The sequence below is a fragment of the Coregonus clupeaformis genome, chromosome 29, assembly GCF_020615455.1.
Source record: "Coregonus clupeaformis isolate EN_2021a chromosome 29, ASM2061545v1, whole genome shotgun sequence".
Taxonomy (NCBI): Eukaryota; Metazoa; Chordata; class Actinopteri; order Salmoniformes; family Salmonidae; genus Coregonus; species Coregonus clupeaformis.
In genome coordinates this window covers 42,429,021-42,445,148 of record NC_059220.1, presented here as the reverse complement: position 1 = coordinate 42,445,148, position 16,128 = coordinate 42,429,021, and the positions used below count along the sequence as shown (strand labels likewise).

The 16,128-nt window shown below is 43.5% G+C and overlaps 2 protein-coding genes across 7 annotated transcripts in view; one reads left to right on the top strand and one right to left on the bottom strand.

The window, feature by feature from the left end:
* wdr25 (WD repeat domain 25) overlaps positions 1–9,972 on the top strand; it is a 28,865-nt gene extending 18,893 nt beyond the window's left edge. For 3 of the 6 annotated variants that reach the window (XM_041855573.2, XM_045209211.1, XM_041855574.2), the window contains 5 exons: positions 851–998; positions 3,246–3,376; positions 3,799–3,969; positions 5,643–5,783; positions 6,611–7,780. In XM_041855573.2, the coding sequence (XP_041711507.2) occupies positions 851–998; positions 3,246–3,376; positions 3,799–3,969; positions 5,643–5,783; positions 6,611–6,832 (813 nt within the window). In that variant the 3' untranslated portion in view covers positions 6,833–7,780. Of the gene's footprint in view, positions 1–850; positions 999–3,245; positions 3,377–3,798; positions 3,970–5,642; positions 5,784–6,610; positions 7,884–9,944 lie in introns of those variants that run through there. The other 3 variants (XR_005996197.2, XM_041855575.2, XM_041855576.2) reach the window with 3 other exon arrangements.
* Positions 9,973–13,217: 3,245 nt separating this feature from the next.
* LOC121544495 overlaps positions 13,218–16,128 on the bottom strand; it is a 96,530-nt gene continuing 93,619 nt past the window's right edge. Inside the window, exon 7 of the mRNA XM_045208974.1 lies at positions 13,218–15,486. Coding sequence (XP_045064909.1) covers positions 13,909–15,486 — 1,578 coding nt within the window. The 3' untranslated portion in view covers positions 13,218–13,908. The remainder of the gene's footprint in view (positions 15,487–16,128) is intronic.

Sequence of the window (16,128 nt, the reverse complement as noted above, 5' to 3'; positions counted from 1 at the left end):
ACTATCAGCTGTTATGATGCTAATAAAGATAGCACCTTAACAGATGGTATCTAACTGAGCATTTGCATTCTCTCAAGATGCTAAAAGAAATCAATCATATTTCTCCACTCCTGTTCCCGAGTAAAAATGTAGCCTACATTTGGTGTATCATTTTACTGCAAGAAATGCTTCATTCTAAAGGAGTAATTTTAAGGCTATGTGAGAGGTTATAGACCTACAGTCAGTGTCCAGATTTCAGTTTCCATTTAACCCGTCTGAACAGTAGGCTACAGTTCCCTTGACATGCCATAGGCCTATTTGTAGACCCCATCTTGTGATTGTCGAATTTGTATAGAGCCTCACAATCATCACACATAACATAGCCGGCACTGCTATCATCCTCTTTAACCACTTCACCAAATCTTTCCCAAACATGACTTTTCTGGCCCTCCCTTCTCTTTATTTTCAACTCTCCTTTCGCGCCTTTTGCACTTATTGAATTAAACATTGTCCTTTTTGCCTCCCTGGATTGACATTAACTTTTTCTGCCCGTTCCCAAAAGCATTTGGCAATTGGCGTGTAGGCTATTTGGCGCGTGTACAGTTAGGCCATACAGCTTAGGCTTATGCACTAATGCCAGATAGCCTGAAAGAAAAACCTCAATGTAGCCTATAGATATAAATTGCACAAGAATAATACATTTATGGTTTTTTAAGATATTGTTTTCTCTTTATTTAACCCGCATGTCACCCACCCGCCTTTCATCCACATAATATTTAATGACCCTAAACCCGTCCACCCCACCGGGACTGCGGGTTCTGAGTAAACCTGCGCATCACTAGTTTGCACTAATGAATAATCTGTGTTGCAGATTTGGGATGGTGCAGAGAGTGGGCAGTGCCTGCAGGTATACTCCTCCCACTCGGGGGCGGTGCGAGATGCCTGTTGGTCCCCCTGTGGGCGACGCCTCCTCACTGGCTCCTTTGACAACACGGCCATGGTGACGGACGTGGAGACAGGTGAGCAACACTCTCTGGGACAATGGAAGTCACTGGTATTTCATATTGGTGACCAACAATGTTTTTTTGTATTTTCTTTTGATTAGTTTAGGTCTACTAGTATCCATTCTACATGTATTTACCACAGATACTCCAAGATCTAACATCAGATTTTGTGTTATGAACATTAGACCATTGAAAAATGCCATATGTAGAAAAAACCCAATTATGGAAAATCGTTAAGACAAATGGCATTTGATAAGACTGATCAAATTGTGAACTTAAAAACCTGTGCACTTAAAAACTGCATATCCAAGGTAAGTAGAACATCTTGTAAAATCCTATTTGGAGTGATCCATCCCCTTAAATCCTCCCGTAATGCATATCCTATTTTCTTAAATGTTTTTTCAACCGTAAACACATGTAAGTAGTTGGTTTAAAGCTCCCAGTGGCACTCCATCTTTTAGGTCACCACATGATTAGTCGTTGCAGCGTGCACTTCCTCTCCCCGTGTGACTGTCGATTCTGCCAATAAAGCCCCTGGATATTTGCTTCACCCGCCCATTAAATACCCTGGCAGCTCGGGGTAAGTGATCGATAGCAGATCCACAGGCAGAATCCAGCATGCCCACACACCACCAACCCTCAGTCACCAGACTGCTGTGACATTATCTCCTGTTTACCCTTCATGTCGTTGGTTACAGAGTGTGTTGACTCAATGGAGGACTGACCCAGCAAACAGGGGATGGCTGAGCGTTCTTGGAAAGCTACAACATGATGTTTACCTCAGTTTGGTTGCAAAATAACTTTACAGTAAGGACTCTTGATGACCATTTGGCGTGACAGTTGGGCTCCATCAGTGAACTTTTACACTGGTAGGCCAGCACTCTTGAATACCGGTATGCTGTGCTCCTTTATCTGGCAGGCAGGGAGACTAGGCTCCCTTGCAATGCCTGAGAAGCCTCTACCGCCATGACTAGATTTATATCCCTCTGGATGGCGCATTTTGGTGAATGGCCCAGACCCGAGGTATTGAGATAATTAGAATATCAATGCAGCAGCATTTGTTATGTCCGCGCTGACAGTCACAAATTCAAATGATATGTTAATAGCAAGTGGAGTGAGGAGCTGGAGTGGCGTGCTTGTGTTTGGAACATCAGCTCGTAATCAACAGATGTGATTGATTGGCTCTTGATGCTCTTCAATAAAGCAGAAGCTCTCGGCTGCAACGAGAAAGGCTGGGTTCTTTAGATGATGGGCCCTCAATGTAAACAGCACAGCTCTTGGCTGTCTGGCTGGCTTTTGGAGAGCCTGCACTTACAGTGCCTTCAGAAAGTACTCATACCCCTTGACTTATTCCACATTTTGTTGTGTTACAGCCTGAATTCAAAATGGATTAAACAGATGTTATTTTCACCCATCTGCACACAATACCCCATAATGACAATGAGCTTACTAAAATGTAACATTGGTGAGGGAGACTTTAACACTGCTTATAGAAGTCTTGGTTGTGTGTGGGATTAATTAATGAGGAGTCGCATGGCCCTGAGGCACATTTTACATAGCCTTTGACAGGTCTGCTGCCTGGGCATAGTCTGGAACGGTCCCCTTGCAGGTTTGTACTATACGTTCCGACGGTTTCCTGGGGAAACATTGGGCTGTCGCACCCTTTCAGGCTTAATTAAATTCAAGCCCTGCAATGTTTTTGTTTTGAAGCTCAACATCACTATAATTTAATAAGAAATGCTTGCTGACACTCGCTGGCCAAAACAGTGGATTTTTGTTTAGTTTTTTAAAACATATTTGTATCATTTCTTTGTCAGTTTAAATTAGCTTTTTATCTGGACTTTTTACTGGTGTGAGATAAAAGCTGCTTTTGGTTTTCAAATACTAATTTGTTCTACATGGTTAAGGGCATAGTTCCAAAAATATCACAGGACTGTTTCCCAAATGTCTCATACTTTATTTCGGTATCACTGATGCATTGTGCCAAAACATTGTACTAACTGGGTTTGTCATATATGGTACATGATGTTGAAAACCAACCACCGCAAGCAGGGGTTTCCAACCTAGGGGGGACCAAAAATGTCCTGGGGTGGCGCAAGACCTTCCTCGATCTGAGGGCTTCTTTGACTTTGAAATGGCTCTGTGTCCAATTGCTCTGTCATATATGCTTTTATCCAAGTCGTCATTTTTCCGTACTCATCTCCTGTTTGTAAAAGATTTGCTAGAGGTTTGTGATGGTGGTTTCTGTGTTTGGTTCTTCAGGACAGCAGATCGTGAAGGTGGGCAACCAGTTCAAGGTGATGTGCTTGGCAGTGCAGCCCAACGACCCTGAAGTGTTCCTGTGTGGGGGTTACAGCGCAGAGGTCAAGGCCTGGGACGCCCGTACCTGCAAGGTCAGCTGCATCATTAACCCTGTCTTCTCTCCAGAACTGTAGGCCTATCCCTGTTAGACTAGTATTTGTTTTCTTTGAAATACTTTCGTGATGGAAACATGTGCAAACCTCGCCCATCTGGCACTCTAGGCAGGCTCTATCAAACGCTCAATTTGATAGTTGTTCCCAGGTCTGATCTCTCTGTGGCTGTCCGTCACCGAGACAGAGAGAGTCATCTGAGCTAACAGCACTGTCAAGGCATGCTAATCTACACTATGGTGCACTGCACCCCTTCTGGCATGAGTTCAGGCTGGCATGTTCCCAAGTGGCTAGCCACTAGTACATTTTAATGCATAAGCAATTTGTTCTGCCAGTAGGTGTCAATGTATGTTGCAGAGGAAGTGGAATTGTCAATTTATGCCCCATCTTCTCTGTTTCCCCAGGTGGAGAGGGTGTACAGGGCAGGGATCCAGCAGACTCTGGCCATCTTGTTCCTGACTGGGGGCAGGGAGTTTGTGACCAGCAGTGACTCGGTCAGCCGGGATTCTGCCGAGCGCACGCTCATTGCCTGGGACTTCCAAACCACCGCTAAGGTCTCCAATCAGATCTACCATGTAAGTAAGACCAGGGTTGTGTTCAGTAGGGAATACTGTATCAAAACAATTAGCAACAGAAAATGTATATGATAGTTTCTTGTTGGACAATTTCAGTTAGTTCCTCCCTAGTTCTCTCCGTTTCAAAGTGTTGCCAACCTACGGGACATGGCCTAGATAGCTTGTCTCACCTCAGCCATGTTGTCCCTGCTGCTGCAAACATACTGTACCTGGAAGGAGCAAAGAAAATCTCTCAACTAGTTATAAAGTACTTTATCTACTGATTTATTTATGCATCTATCTTAAAAGCGGCAATCTACGATTGGTAAATAAATTTTTTTACTTTTAAATTAATTATATATATATATACCCATTGATTCTCGAAGAATATAACATAGAAATGCAGCTCAGTTTATTTGTCATACGCCATCAGAACTCAAAATATAAGCTTCTTTTACTCCAATGTTTGTTAACAATGTAAATGTAAATAAACACAATATAGCCTCAAAGCATGAATAAAAATATACTGAAGAAAAATATAAATGCAACATTCAACGATTTTACTGAGTTACAATTCATATAAGGAAATCAGTCAATTGAAATAAATTCATTAAGCCCTAATCTATGGATTTCACATGACTGGGCAGGGGCACAGCCATGGGTGGGGCCTAGGAGGGCATAGGCCCACCCACTTGGGAGCCAGGCCCACCCACTGGGGAGCCAGGCCCAGCCAATCAGAATGAGTTTTTCCCCACAAAAGGGCTTTATTATAGAGAAATTCTCCTCAGTTTCATCAGCCTTCCTGGTGGCTGGTCTCCGACAATCCCACAGGTGAAGAAGCCGGATGTGGTGGTCCTGGGGTGGCGTGGTTACACGGTTGGATGTACTGACAAATTCTCTAAAACGACGTTGGAGGTGGCTTATGGTAGAGAAATGAACATTAAATTCTCTGACGACAGCTCCAGTGGACATTCTTGCAGTCAGCATGCCAATTGCACGCTTCCTCAAAACTTGAGACATCTGTGGCATTGTGTTGTGTGACAAAACTGCACATTTTAGTGGCCTTTAATTGTGCCATTGCACCTGTGTAATGATCATGCTGTTTAATCAGCTTTCTTGATATGCCACACCTGTCAGGTGGATGGATTATCTTGACAAAGGAGAAATGCTCACTAAAAGGGATGTAAACACATTTGTGCACAACATTTTTGCGAATACGCTTTTTGTGCATATGGGAAAATGTCTATATTTTATTTCAGCTGGTGAAACATGGGACCAACCCTTTATATGTTGCGTTTGTATTTTTGTTCAGTATATAATGTTGATATCATGGATGGTCAGTCCTTGCATCCATAGCTATGTTTAAGAATTTGAGTGGTTACAATTTTCCAGCCTCCATCCTTTCGCTTTTTACTAAAACAGTGACTGGGTGTTTGCTTTGTTATTGTTTCAACTGCAGATTGCCCCTTTAAATCTCTTGTTTTTATTTTCCATAATAGTTGGATACTAAATTCTTCCTCTCCCTTTAATGTATGTAAATGTTGGTCCATGCAGCCATAGATGTCTTATTGACTATTTAAGTACATGTGGGTGGTTTTTATGGCAGAAAATACAGATAACAGTATAATTTGAGTATGAATGCCAACCCAGTTGAATGCTCTCTGACCTTCTCCCATTCACTTGAATGAATCCAGGAGCGGTACACGTGCCCCAGCCTAGCCCTTCACCCCCAGCAGGACTCCTTTGTAGCGCAGACCAATGGTAACTACATGGCCCTATTTTCTGCCCAGCGGCCATACAGAATGAACAAGAGGAGGCGGTATGAAGGACACAAGGTCAGTGGTGATGAGGCCGTGAGGTTGCATGGGAGATCATACACTCTACACACAGCTCTATAGCTAAAAGCAGTAGTCCCTCTGGTCTGTCATTTACAATCCTCTACCAACAAACATGGTTAACCAAAAACAATTACACCAATGAGTCACATATAGAACGTGACATTCAGATATGTTATACAAATATTAAAGGGACCTGCTGAGTTTTTGCTGTCAAAATTTGTCTTACGAGTGAGTAGCCTATAGCTAACTATAAAAAGCAGCTGTTACGTTAGTGTAGTTTCAACGTTGGTCCTTTGTGTAAAACATGGTCTGTCTGCTAAACGGTGCTAATTGAAAAAAATCGACAATCTAATTAGAATACGCACAATAAACATGTCATTTAATTTGTTTATACATGTTATTTCCCCTGTTTGGGAATGATGTGCTAAACAGCACTGAGACGCGTATTACTAACAATAGGCATAGGGGGTCTTTATCTTAAAGCCTCTCATGTGCATGAGATGGCATGGCGGAGGTAATAAAGTAAACAGTGTGAATATGAAATGCATGCAATAATAATAGTAATTGCTAGGGCTTTTCTACCAGGTGCTCTAACTGCTATATGGAGAGTCTCAAGCAGACAGCACAGGATTCCAACCTCAATGCAATCTCGAGCTGCATTGTTGTATACTTGTTTTGCATGAATTGCCAATTCCCATCTACATTTTGATAATGTTTTGCACTGCAAGTGTCCGAATAGAAGTGGAAAATGTGGGCCTGGGTCATTTGTAATGTGTATAGAGTCTAAATTGATTTCAGTGCGTTGCTAATGTGTGATGGTTTAGGTAGAGGGCTACGCGGTGAGGTGTGACTTCTCTCCGGATGGGTCCATACTGGCCACGGGCAGCTCCACGGGCTCCGTCCACTTCTACGACCAGCAGAGTGCTCGGACGCTGCACACGCTGCTCGCACACCAGCAGGCATGCATGTGTGTGTCTCTGCACCCCGTGCTGCCCGCTGTGGTGGCGACGTGCGACTGGGGTGGCGAGCTCAGGATCTGGCAGTGATTGGCACAGAGAAGGGAAAGAATTATAACACCCAGACATTACAAACATCCAGCCGTCCTTCCGATCCGAGCTGCCATAGAGGAAAGAAACTGCTAAGGGAGGTTACCATGAGGCCAATTGTGTGGCAACTTACTCTTCATACTGAAATTCGCTTCTATTTGAAGACATACCTGTTGACCAAACTGCTGGCAGTTGTCCATTGGTTAGCTTGTATCCTAACTTCAATCAAATGGCTAGGCAAAAATGTCAAATGGACTGTATTTTTTTTTGGTACCATCGCTTACTCAGGAATTAGTGTACAGGATGCTCACTCACATTGTAAATGAACGACGTGATGAACTTGTTAGTCACAGCTATAATAAAAGTACCTCATTTCATTGTACAACAACCTATTCTACATTCATTGTCATGCATTGTACTGTGTGTGGTCTTTGTAGAGGTAAATCATTTGCTTTCCTACAGCACCGAGCAAGATTGCAACATGAGCTGTGGCAACAAAGGCTTTTTTTATGGAAATGTTTGATTTTAAGTATGTCACTCCCAAAGGGCTCGACAGGAGTTGTTTAGGCTCCTGTAATCCTGGATGGTGGTTGAAATGCAGTCAGGGCACATTACAGTGCAGAGGATCAAAGACAGGTTTTCTTAATTAACATTTCAAAGGGTAAACTGTTAAAAGCTTTGGCTTTGTGAGTTTATTATTTATCATCAGACAGTAGTGGGTAAGGATGCAGCTCTAGCCTGTCTGTCATATTCAGTCACCTGACCTAATTGCGAAGCCAAGTCAGAATTACTCTCTAAATGAAGCAACTTGTATATTTCCTCTTCCAATACAGTCATTTGGTAATTAAATAAACTTTTCAAAGGAATGTCAATGCCTGTCACAATCCAGCCTGTCAATCAGAAGTATTCCGAAAGGCCAGAGATTCTGTACCAGGTAACAATGATTAAATCAACTGCATGTGTAAATATTTTGAATATCTGTGTACCTACAGTTGAAGTCGGAAGTTTACATACACCTTAGCCAAATACATTTAAACTCAGTTTTTCACAATTCCTGACATTTAATCCTAGTAAAAATTCCATGTCTTAGGTCAGTTAGGATCACCACTTTTATTTTAAGAATGTGAAATGTCAGAATAATAGTAGAGAGAATTATTTTATTTCAGCTTTTATTTCTTTCATCACATTCCCAGTGGGTCAGAAGTTTACATACACTCAATTAGTATTTGGTAGCGTTGCCTTTAAATTGTTTAACTTGGGTCAAACATTTCGGGTAGCCTTCCACAAGCTTCCCACAATAAGTTGGGTGAATTTTGGCCCATTCCTCCTGACAGTGCTGGTGTAACTGAGTCAGGTTTGTAGGCCTCCTTGCTCGCACACACTTTTTCAGTTCTGCCCACACATTTACTATAGGATTGAGGTCAGGGCTTTGTGATGGCCACTCCAATACCTTGACTTTGTTGTCCTTAAGCCATTTTGCCACAACTTTGGAAGTAGGCTTGGGGTCATTATCCATTTGGAAGACCCATTTGCGACCAAGCTTTAACTTCCTGACTGATGTCTTGAGATGTTGCTTCAATATATCCACATAATTTTCCTTCCTCATGATGCCATCTATTTTGTGAAGTGCACCAGTCCCTCCTGCAGCAAAGCATCCCCACAACATGATGCTGCCACCCCCGTGCTTCACGGTTGGGATGGTGTTCTTTGGCTTGCAATAACCCCCTTTTTCCTCCAAACATAACGATGGACATTATGGCCAAACAGTATTATTTTTGTTTCATCAGACCAGAGGACATTTCTCCAAAAAGTACGATCTTTGTCCCCATGTGCAGTTGCAAACCGTACTCTGGCTTTTTTTTTATGGCTGTTTTGTAGCAGTGGCTTCTTCCTTGCTGAGCGGGCTTTCAGGTTATGTCGATATAGGACTGGTTTTACTGTGGATATAGATACTTTTGTACCCGTTTCCTCCAGCATCTTCACAAGGTCCTTTGCTGTTGTTCTGGGATTGATTTGCACTTTTCGCACCAAAGTACGTTCATCTCTAGGAGACAGAATGCGTCTCCTTCCTGAGCGGTATGACGGCTGCGTGGTCCCATGGTTGTTATACTTGCGTACTATTGTACTATGATTTCTTTTGATTTTACAATGATGTCAAGCAAAGAGGCACTGAGTTTGAAGGTAGGTCTTGAAATACATCCACAGGTACACCTCCAATTGACTCAAATGATGTCAATTAGCCTATCAGAAGCTTCTAAAGCCATGACATCATTTTCTGGAATTTTCCAAGCTGTTTAAAGGCACAGTCAACTTAGTGTATGTAAACTTCTGACCCACTGGAATTGTGATACAGTGAATTATAAGTGAAATAATCTGTCTGTAAACAATTGTTTGAAAAATTACTTATGTTATGCACAAAGTAGATGTCCTAACCGACTTGCCAAAACTATAGTTTGTTAACAAGAAATTTGTGGAGTGGTTGAAAAACTAGTTTTAATGACTCCAACCTAAGTGTATGTAAACTTACGACTTCAACTGTAAATACACCTATCTGCTGGTAGTGAGTGACATCTAAATACATAAGATTAAATGTAACAAATAATGTCAAATGCAGCAATGAAATTATACAAGATTATAGTGTATTATTTTACTTTAGATTACCTTAATCTTAACTGCTGATGTTCCTTTTATCCTCCTCTTCTCACCTGTTTATGTCTGAGCGAGGCAAGGCGCGCACTCCAAACTGTTCAGTCTGGTCGACCTGCCACCCAGTTTACTTCCTTTAATTTAGGCCCGATCCTGGACAAGCCCCCAATCTAGGGCCGATCCTGGACAAGCCCCTAAACTAGGGCCGATCCCAGATGAGCCCCCAATCTAGGATCAGAAATTGGCTTTGGGGGCAGGACGACCAGAACGAACAGTTACTGCAAATATAATGGATCAGAGCCATATATTTAGAAGAGGACAGACATTTTAAAATGTTGAATATTGTTGTAATTCTAAGCATTTGTTTTAAATATTCCCCTATGTAATATTAATGGGGGAGCTAACATGGCTGCCATAGAATTTTGACGTGTCATATAAATGCATCATAATGCTCCTTCTCTTCTAGACATTATATTCCCCATGTAATGTTAATGGAGAGCTAACAATGACGAGACAGCCCACAGGGAGGAGGTGAGGGCCCTGGCAAAGTGGTGCCAAGAAAATAACCTCTCCCTCAACGTCAACAAAACGAAGGAGCTGATCGTGGACTTCAGGAAACAGCAGCGGGAACACGTCCCTATCCACATCGACGGGACCGCAGTGGAGAAGGTGAAAAGCTTCAAGTTCCTGACAGTCTGAAATGGTCCACCCACACAGACAGTGTGGTGAAGAAGGCGCAACAGCGCCTCTTCAACCTCAGGAGGCTGAAGAAATTGGGCTTGGCCCCTAAGACCCTCACAAACTTTTACAGATGCACAATTGAGCGCATCCTGTCGGGCTGTATCACCGCCTGGTACGGCAACTGCACCGCCCGCAACCGCAGGGCTGCCCAACGCATCACCGGGGGCACACTGCCTGCCCTCCAGGTCACCTACAGCACCCAATGTCACACCTTAGAGGCTGCTGCCCTATATACACAGACATGGAATCACTGGTCACTTTAATAATGTTTACATACTGCTTTACTCATTTCATATGTTTATACTGTATTCTATTCTACTGTATTTTAGTCAATGTCACTCCGACATTGCTCGTCCTAATATTTATATATTTCTTAATTCCATTATTTTACTTTTAGATGTGTGTATTGTTAGAAACTACTGCACTGAAGCATTTCGCCAAACCTGCAATAACATCTGCTAAATATGTATATGTGATTGTGACCAATAAAATTTGATTTGATTTGACATGGCTGCCAAATAATTGTATAGTGTCATGTAATGCATCATAATGCAAAACCTCCTCTTTATTAAGTAAATAAACATACAGCAAAAATATAGAAACATGCATCAAACAACCAGCTGGCCTGTTGGTCCTTGAAAAGTTATTTGTCGTACGTAGTCTGAGGTAGAACAGGACAGGAGGACATTTATTCAGGGGTCAAAGTAAAGAACATCAACATAACCAGGATAAAAATATAAATAGTAACGATTATATATATATATATTCTTATTACATCCACAACAAAAATACTCTGTCTTTGGGGATCAGAATAGGGGCCACTTCTGTACAGTAGTTTAGATTTAGGGAAACCATCAGGTCTGTGCACAATGTTACCTCTGCAAAAATGGACAGAAAGAACCAAAATGGCCGCCTGGTGGAAGAGCTACAGTGATGCCAGTGCTCAGATGGGTGGAACTGCCTCTGCGCCCTCTCTGTCCCTGGCTTCAGCAGCATTTTGCAGGTGTCCACCTTCCCCAGATGGTATCCTGAGACCAGGGCATGAACGACATGTCCTGGTCTTAAAGTTTTGGGGGAAGTTTATTCTCCAAAAACGTCACAGTGAGAGGACTCGTCAGAGAAAGAAATGCTTTGTTTTGGTTAGAGATCAATGTGGCTGATGCCAACAATGTTCAAGATTGTAGAGTAGGAAACCTGACTGGTATATTAATTAACATTTAATAACAACATAAACACACACTACTGTCAGATGTGTTGAAAAGGAGAAGACTTGCTACAGAACAGAATTAAGGCTAAATGTACTAGCTAGTGGTTGGGTATTCATGAAATCATGCAACAGCATTGAATTCATGCTCTTTTACAATTTGGACATTCAAAACTGCTTAGTTGAGACATTAGGTGCTTGGGCCAAATTCCTACATGAAATATTTAGAGTAAAACTAGCCCAGGTACATGGAATAATTTACACCCTGCTTTGCAACTTTTAAAATAATTAATCAATATCTCACTTTTTAGCTAAAGGATTGTCAGTCTGCTCTGTGGGGATATTTTGTACATAAATTCCTTATATTTTCTGTATTATTGGCAGGAAAATACCCCCATACTGCTCCACCAGCTTTGAAATGGTGTTATTAACAGTCTATTCTTTTTAAAGCTGCCTTTGATTAATCGAATTCCAGTGCATGCCAAATTTATTTTTCAGACGTGTTCCTCCTAAGTATCAATATGCATGTAAATTGGATAAGAGAAATTAACTTTTTTAAATTTATTTCTGTAGTCCCTGCCCAATGTTCAGGAGCTAACCATGAGTTGCTGCCTAGAAGAAATCACTCTAGGGTTAGAAAGGGTAAGAAACACTTTTCATACAGTGCATTCAGAAAGTATTCAGACCCCTTCCCTTTTTCCACATTTTGTTACGTTACAAATTAATTACATTGTTATTTTTCCTCATCAATCTACACACAATACCCAATTTTTGTGCAAATGTATTCAATATAAAAAACAGATACCTTATTTACAGACCTTTTGCTATGAGACTCGAAATTGAGCTCAGGTGCATCCTGTTTCCATTGATCATCCTTGATGTTTCTACAACTTGATTGGAGTCCACCTGTGTCAAATTCAAATGATTGGACATGATTTGGAAAGGCACACACCTGTCTATATAAGGTCCCACAGTTGACAGTGCATGTCAGAGCAAAAACCAAGCCATGAGGTCGAAGGAATTGTCTGTAGAGCTCCGAGACAGGATTGTGTCGAGGCACAGATCTGGGGAAGGGTACCAAAAAATGTCTGCAGTATCGAAGGTCCCCAAGAACACAGTGGCCTCCATCATTCTTAAATGGAAGAAGTTTAGAACCACCAAGACTCTTCCTATAGCTGGTCGCCCAGCCAAACTGAGCAATCGGCAGAGAAGGGCCTTGGTCAGGGAGGTGACCAAGAACCCGATGGTAACTCTGACAGAGCTCCAGAGTTCCTCTGTGGAGATGGGAGAACCTTCCAGAAGGACAACCATCTCTGCAGCACTCCACCAATCAGGCCTTTATGGTAGAGTGGCCAGATGGAAGCCACTCCTCAGTAAAAGGCACATGACAGCCCACTTGGAGTTTGCCAAAAGGCACCTAAAGACTATCAGACCATGAGAAACAAGATTCTCTGGTCTGATGAAACCAAGATTGAAGTCTTTGGCCTGAATGCCAAGCGTCACGTCTGGAGGAAACCTGACACAATCCCTACGGTGAAGCATGGTGGTGGCAGCATCATGCTGTGGGGATGTTTTTCAGCAGCAGGGACTGAGAGCTTGTAGCGTCATACTGTACTGAGTAAAGGGTCTAAATACTTATGTAAATGTATTATTTCAGTTTTTTATTTTTAATACATTTGCATACATTTCTAAAAACCAGTTTTTGCTTTGTCATTATGGGGTATTGTGTATAGATTGATGAGGGGGAAAAAACTGTTTAATCAATTTTAGAATAAGGCTGTAACATAACAAAATGTGGAAAAAGTCAAGGGGTCTGAATACTTTCCAAATGCACTGTATATGCATAACATAACATAACATGCAGTTTGTCCATGAGAAAATGAGGCCTTGGAAGTTGTGTTACAGCTTTCGAGTCAGCAGGATATCCTATACATAATATGTAGCCTTTAGTTGGTGCTATGCCATGGTAAAGAATACGGGATGATATACTGTAGGAAACGGTACGGAAATCTGGTGGCTAGTCTCTCTGATAGCTACACCGTATAATACCATATAAACAAACAGCCAAGTAACAACAGCTGTGTAGCATATGACAGCTTGAAACTTGCCTTCACCGGATTACAAAAAATCTCAAATCCATGCCAACTGTGTGTTTGCCACAGGAAACATGGAGATGTACATAATCACCATGCATAAGAGGAGAAGCTGTTGGTAACACTACTTCAAGCCGACCGGTATAATGATGTATGTTTTATTACTTGTTATAAGCAGGTATGAGCTTTTATGTCTTATTACAAGGTTTACAATATATGATGTCCTTTTTATTAAGCATATTTTCAACTTGCTCAAAATGGCTGTTATTTAGTCATTGAGATAATAATACAACTTTTTATAAGGGGTCATACGTGCTTATGACAAGTCTTACAATTAATTATAACCGCATCATAATGCATTATACCGGTCAGGTAAAGTGTTACCGAGCTGTTCAGTTCAGGAGGGTGCCGTACAGCTGGGCCTTGGTCAGACTGTCCTTCCTGCTAAGTCCTGTTCCTGTGCTTCCAAATTGTTGGTGTTGTTGAGAACTCTTCTTGGGAAGAGCTGGGCTCAGGCTGGGCCTCACTCTCTCCCTCTGGTAGGGTTGCTGCTGCAAACAGGAGGCTTCCAGGGAGGTTTGGTGGTGTAAGGACTCGGCCAAGCTGTTGGGGCTCACATCCACATATTCCTTGTTCATGGTCCCCCGTGCCGCTCCAGCCGCCCCGCTGTCCTTATCCTTCAAGTTCCCTGAGAGGAACTGCAGGCTGCACTCTGAATCCTGGCTGTCCTCCTTGGCTCTGTAAAGGGGCTGGGGCTTGTCTGGCTTGCCCCGCAGGCCCATACTGGGGTGTTTGGGGCTGGGACTGGGTGAGAGTCCGCCACCACTGACAGCAGCGGCCAAGCACTGGTCCAGCACACTGTTGTGGAGAGAGACGTTGTCGTCCCCTTCCTGGAAGCTGCTGTAGAGGGGCCCCAGTTTGAGCTTGGCTGGGCCTATGGCAAAGTGCTGCTCGGAAAAGCTGTAGGGAGACATGCGACCCGGATTGCGGTTGTAGGAGTACGAGTTGATGTCCTCCACACTCAGCTGCCTCCAGCGTCCAGTCAGTTCCTCTTCCGTGGGGATACCCATGCTGCCCATGCTGGCCTGGCTGTCAGAGCGCTCCACCGCCCGGGGTCCTCCTCCACCCTGGGCCGAGCCCACGCTGTGCGACGATGCTAGGCGGGGCGAGTGGTACGGCTCACTGTAGGCACAGGACGGCGTGCGCACGTACGCTGGCGAAGAGCCGCCGCCGCCTTTCGCCGGGTTGGGGGAAGGCGGCATCGCCATGTGCTGGAAGCTGTGGGACTTGGGGAAGAGGCTGGAGCTGGGAGGGCTGTCCTTCTCATAGGATGAGGTGCTCTTGCGCTTGCCGTACCCCCAGTCCCGCCAGTCCATGTAGAGCGCCTGGTGGGAGGAGGACATGGTGCTGCCGGGGCCGCCGTCGCAGCCTTCCCCTCCCTTCTCCTCCTCCGACGCCTGGCTGAAGCTGGAGTAGGAGCTAGAGGCCGGCAAGGAGCCCACCGTAAACTCTCCGTGGAAGGAGGGGGCCCTGTGTTGGGAGAAGTTACCTGAATGGAAGGCCACCTCCTCAGGGTTGGAGTCGGTGGAGTTCTGGGCCTGGAGGAGGAGACCCATGGGGAGGCCGTGGACGTCTACGCTCTGCCTACGCTCCTGCCAGCGCTCAGGGCAGTAGAGGGCCGTGTCGCTGCAGTACAGGTCGGCAGTCCGGTAGGCAGTACGGCGCTGAAGGCTTTCACCACCCACGCTATTGGGCACGAAGTCACGGTCATGGCCCTCAGCCACCAATGGCTGTGGGCTGGGCGAGCGGGTGACTGGGCAGCTGCTGCCCGGTTCGGGCTTCTCTAGCACCTTGGCGATGACGGCGGTGGGCACAGCATCAGAGTAGGATGAGTGGCACGGCGCCATTGTGACGCCGCGTGCGTGCTTCTCTATGTGGGAGCTCACCCGCTCCTGGAAGTCAATGGGCAGCTAGAGAGAGAGAGAGAGAGTTGGTGAGGAGAAATATTAAGAGAGGAAGGAGAGAAACCTGGATAGACAAACATAAAGGAAGAAATGGGATTGAATTTAAGAGAAACTGATTCAGAAATTACAGCAATAAATAACAAATGAGGACTACTACTGCTCTAACAATGTTATAGAGATTTTACCAGCATAACTTTCTCTACAACGAAGCATTCCTAAAAATAGACTCCGGCATATAGATTCATACAATGCTGACAACCACTATCAAATCTCCCCGTACATATAGTACCAGTCAAAAGTTTGGACACACCTACTCATTCCAGGGGCTTTCTTTATTTTGACTATTTTCTACATTGTAGAATAATAGTGAAGACATAAAAACTATGAAATAACACATATGGAATCATGTAGTAAACAAAAAAGTGTTAAACAAATCAAAATATATTTTATATTTGAGATTCTTCAAATAGCCACCCTTTGCCTTGATGACAGCTTTGTACACTCTTAGCATTCTCTCAACCAGCTTCATGAGGTAGTCACCTGGAATGCATTTCAATTAACAGGTGTGTCTTCTTAAAAGTTAATTTGAGGAATTGAGTTCCTTCTTAATGCGTTTGAGCCAATCAGTTGTGTTGTGACAAGGTAGGG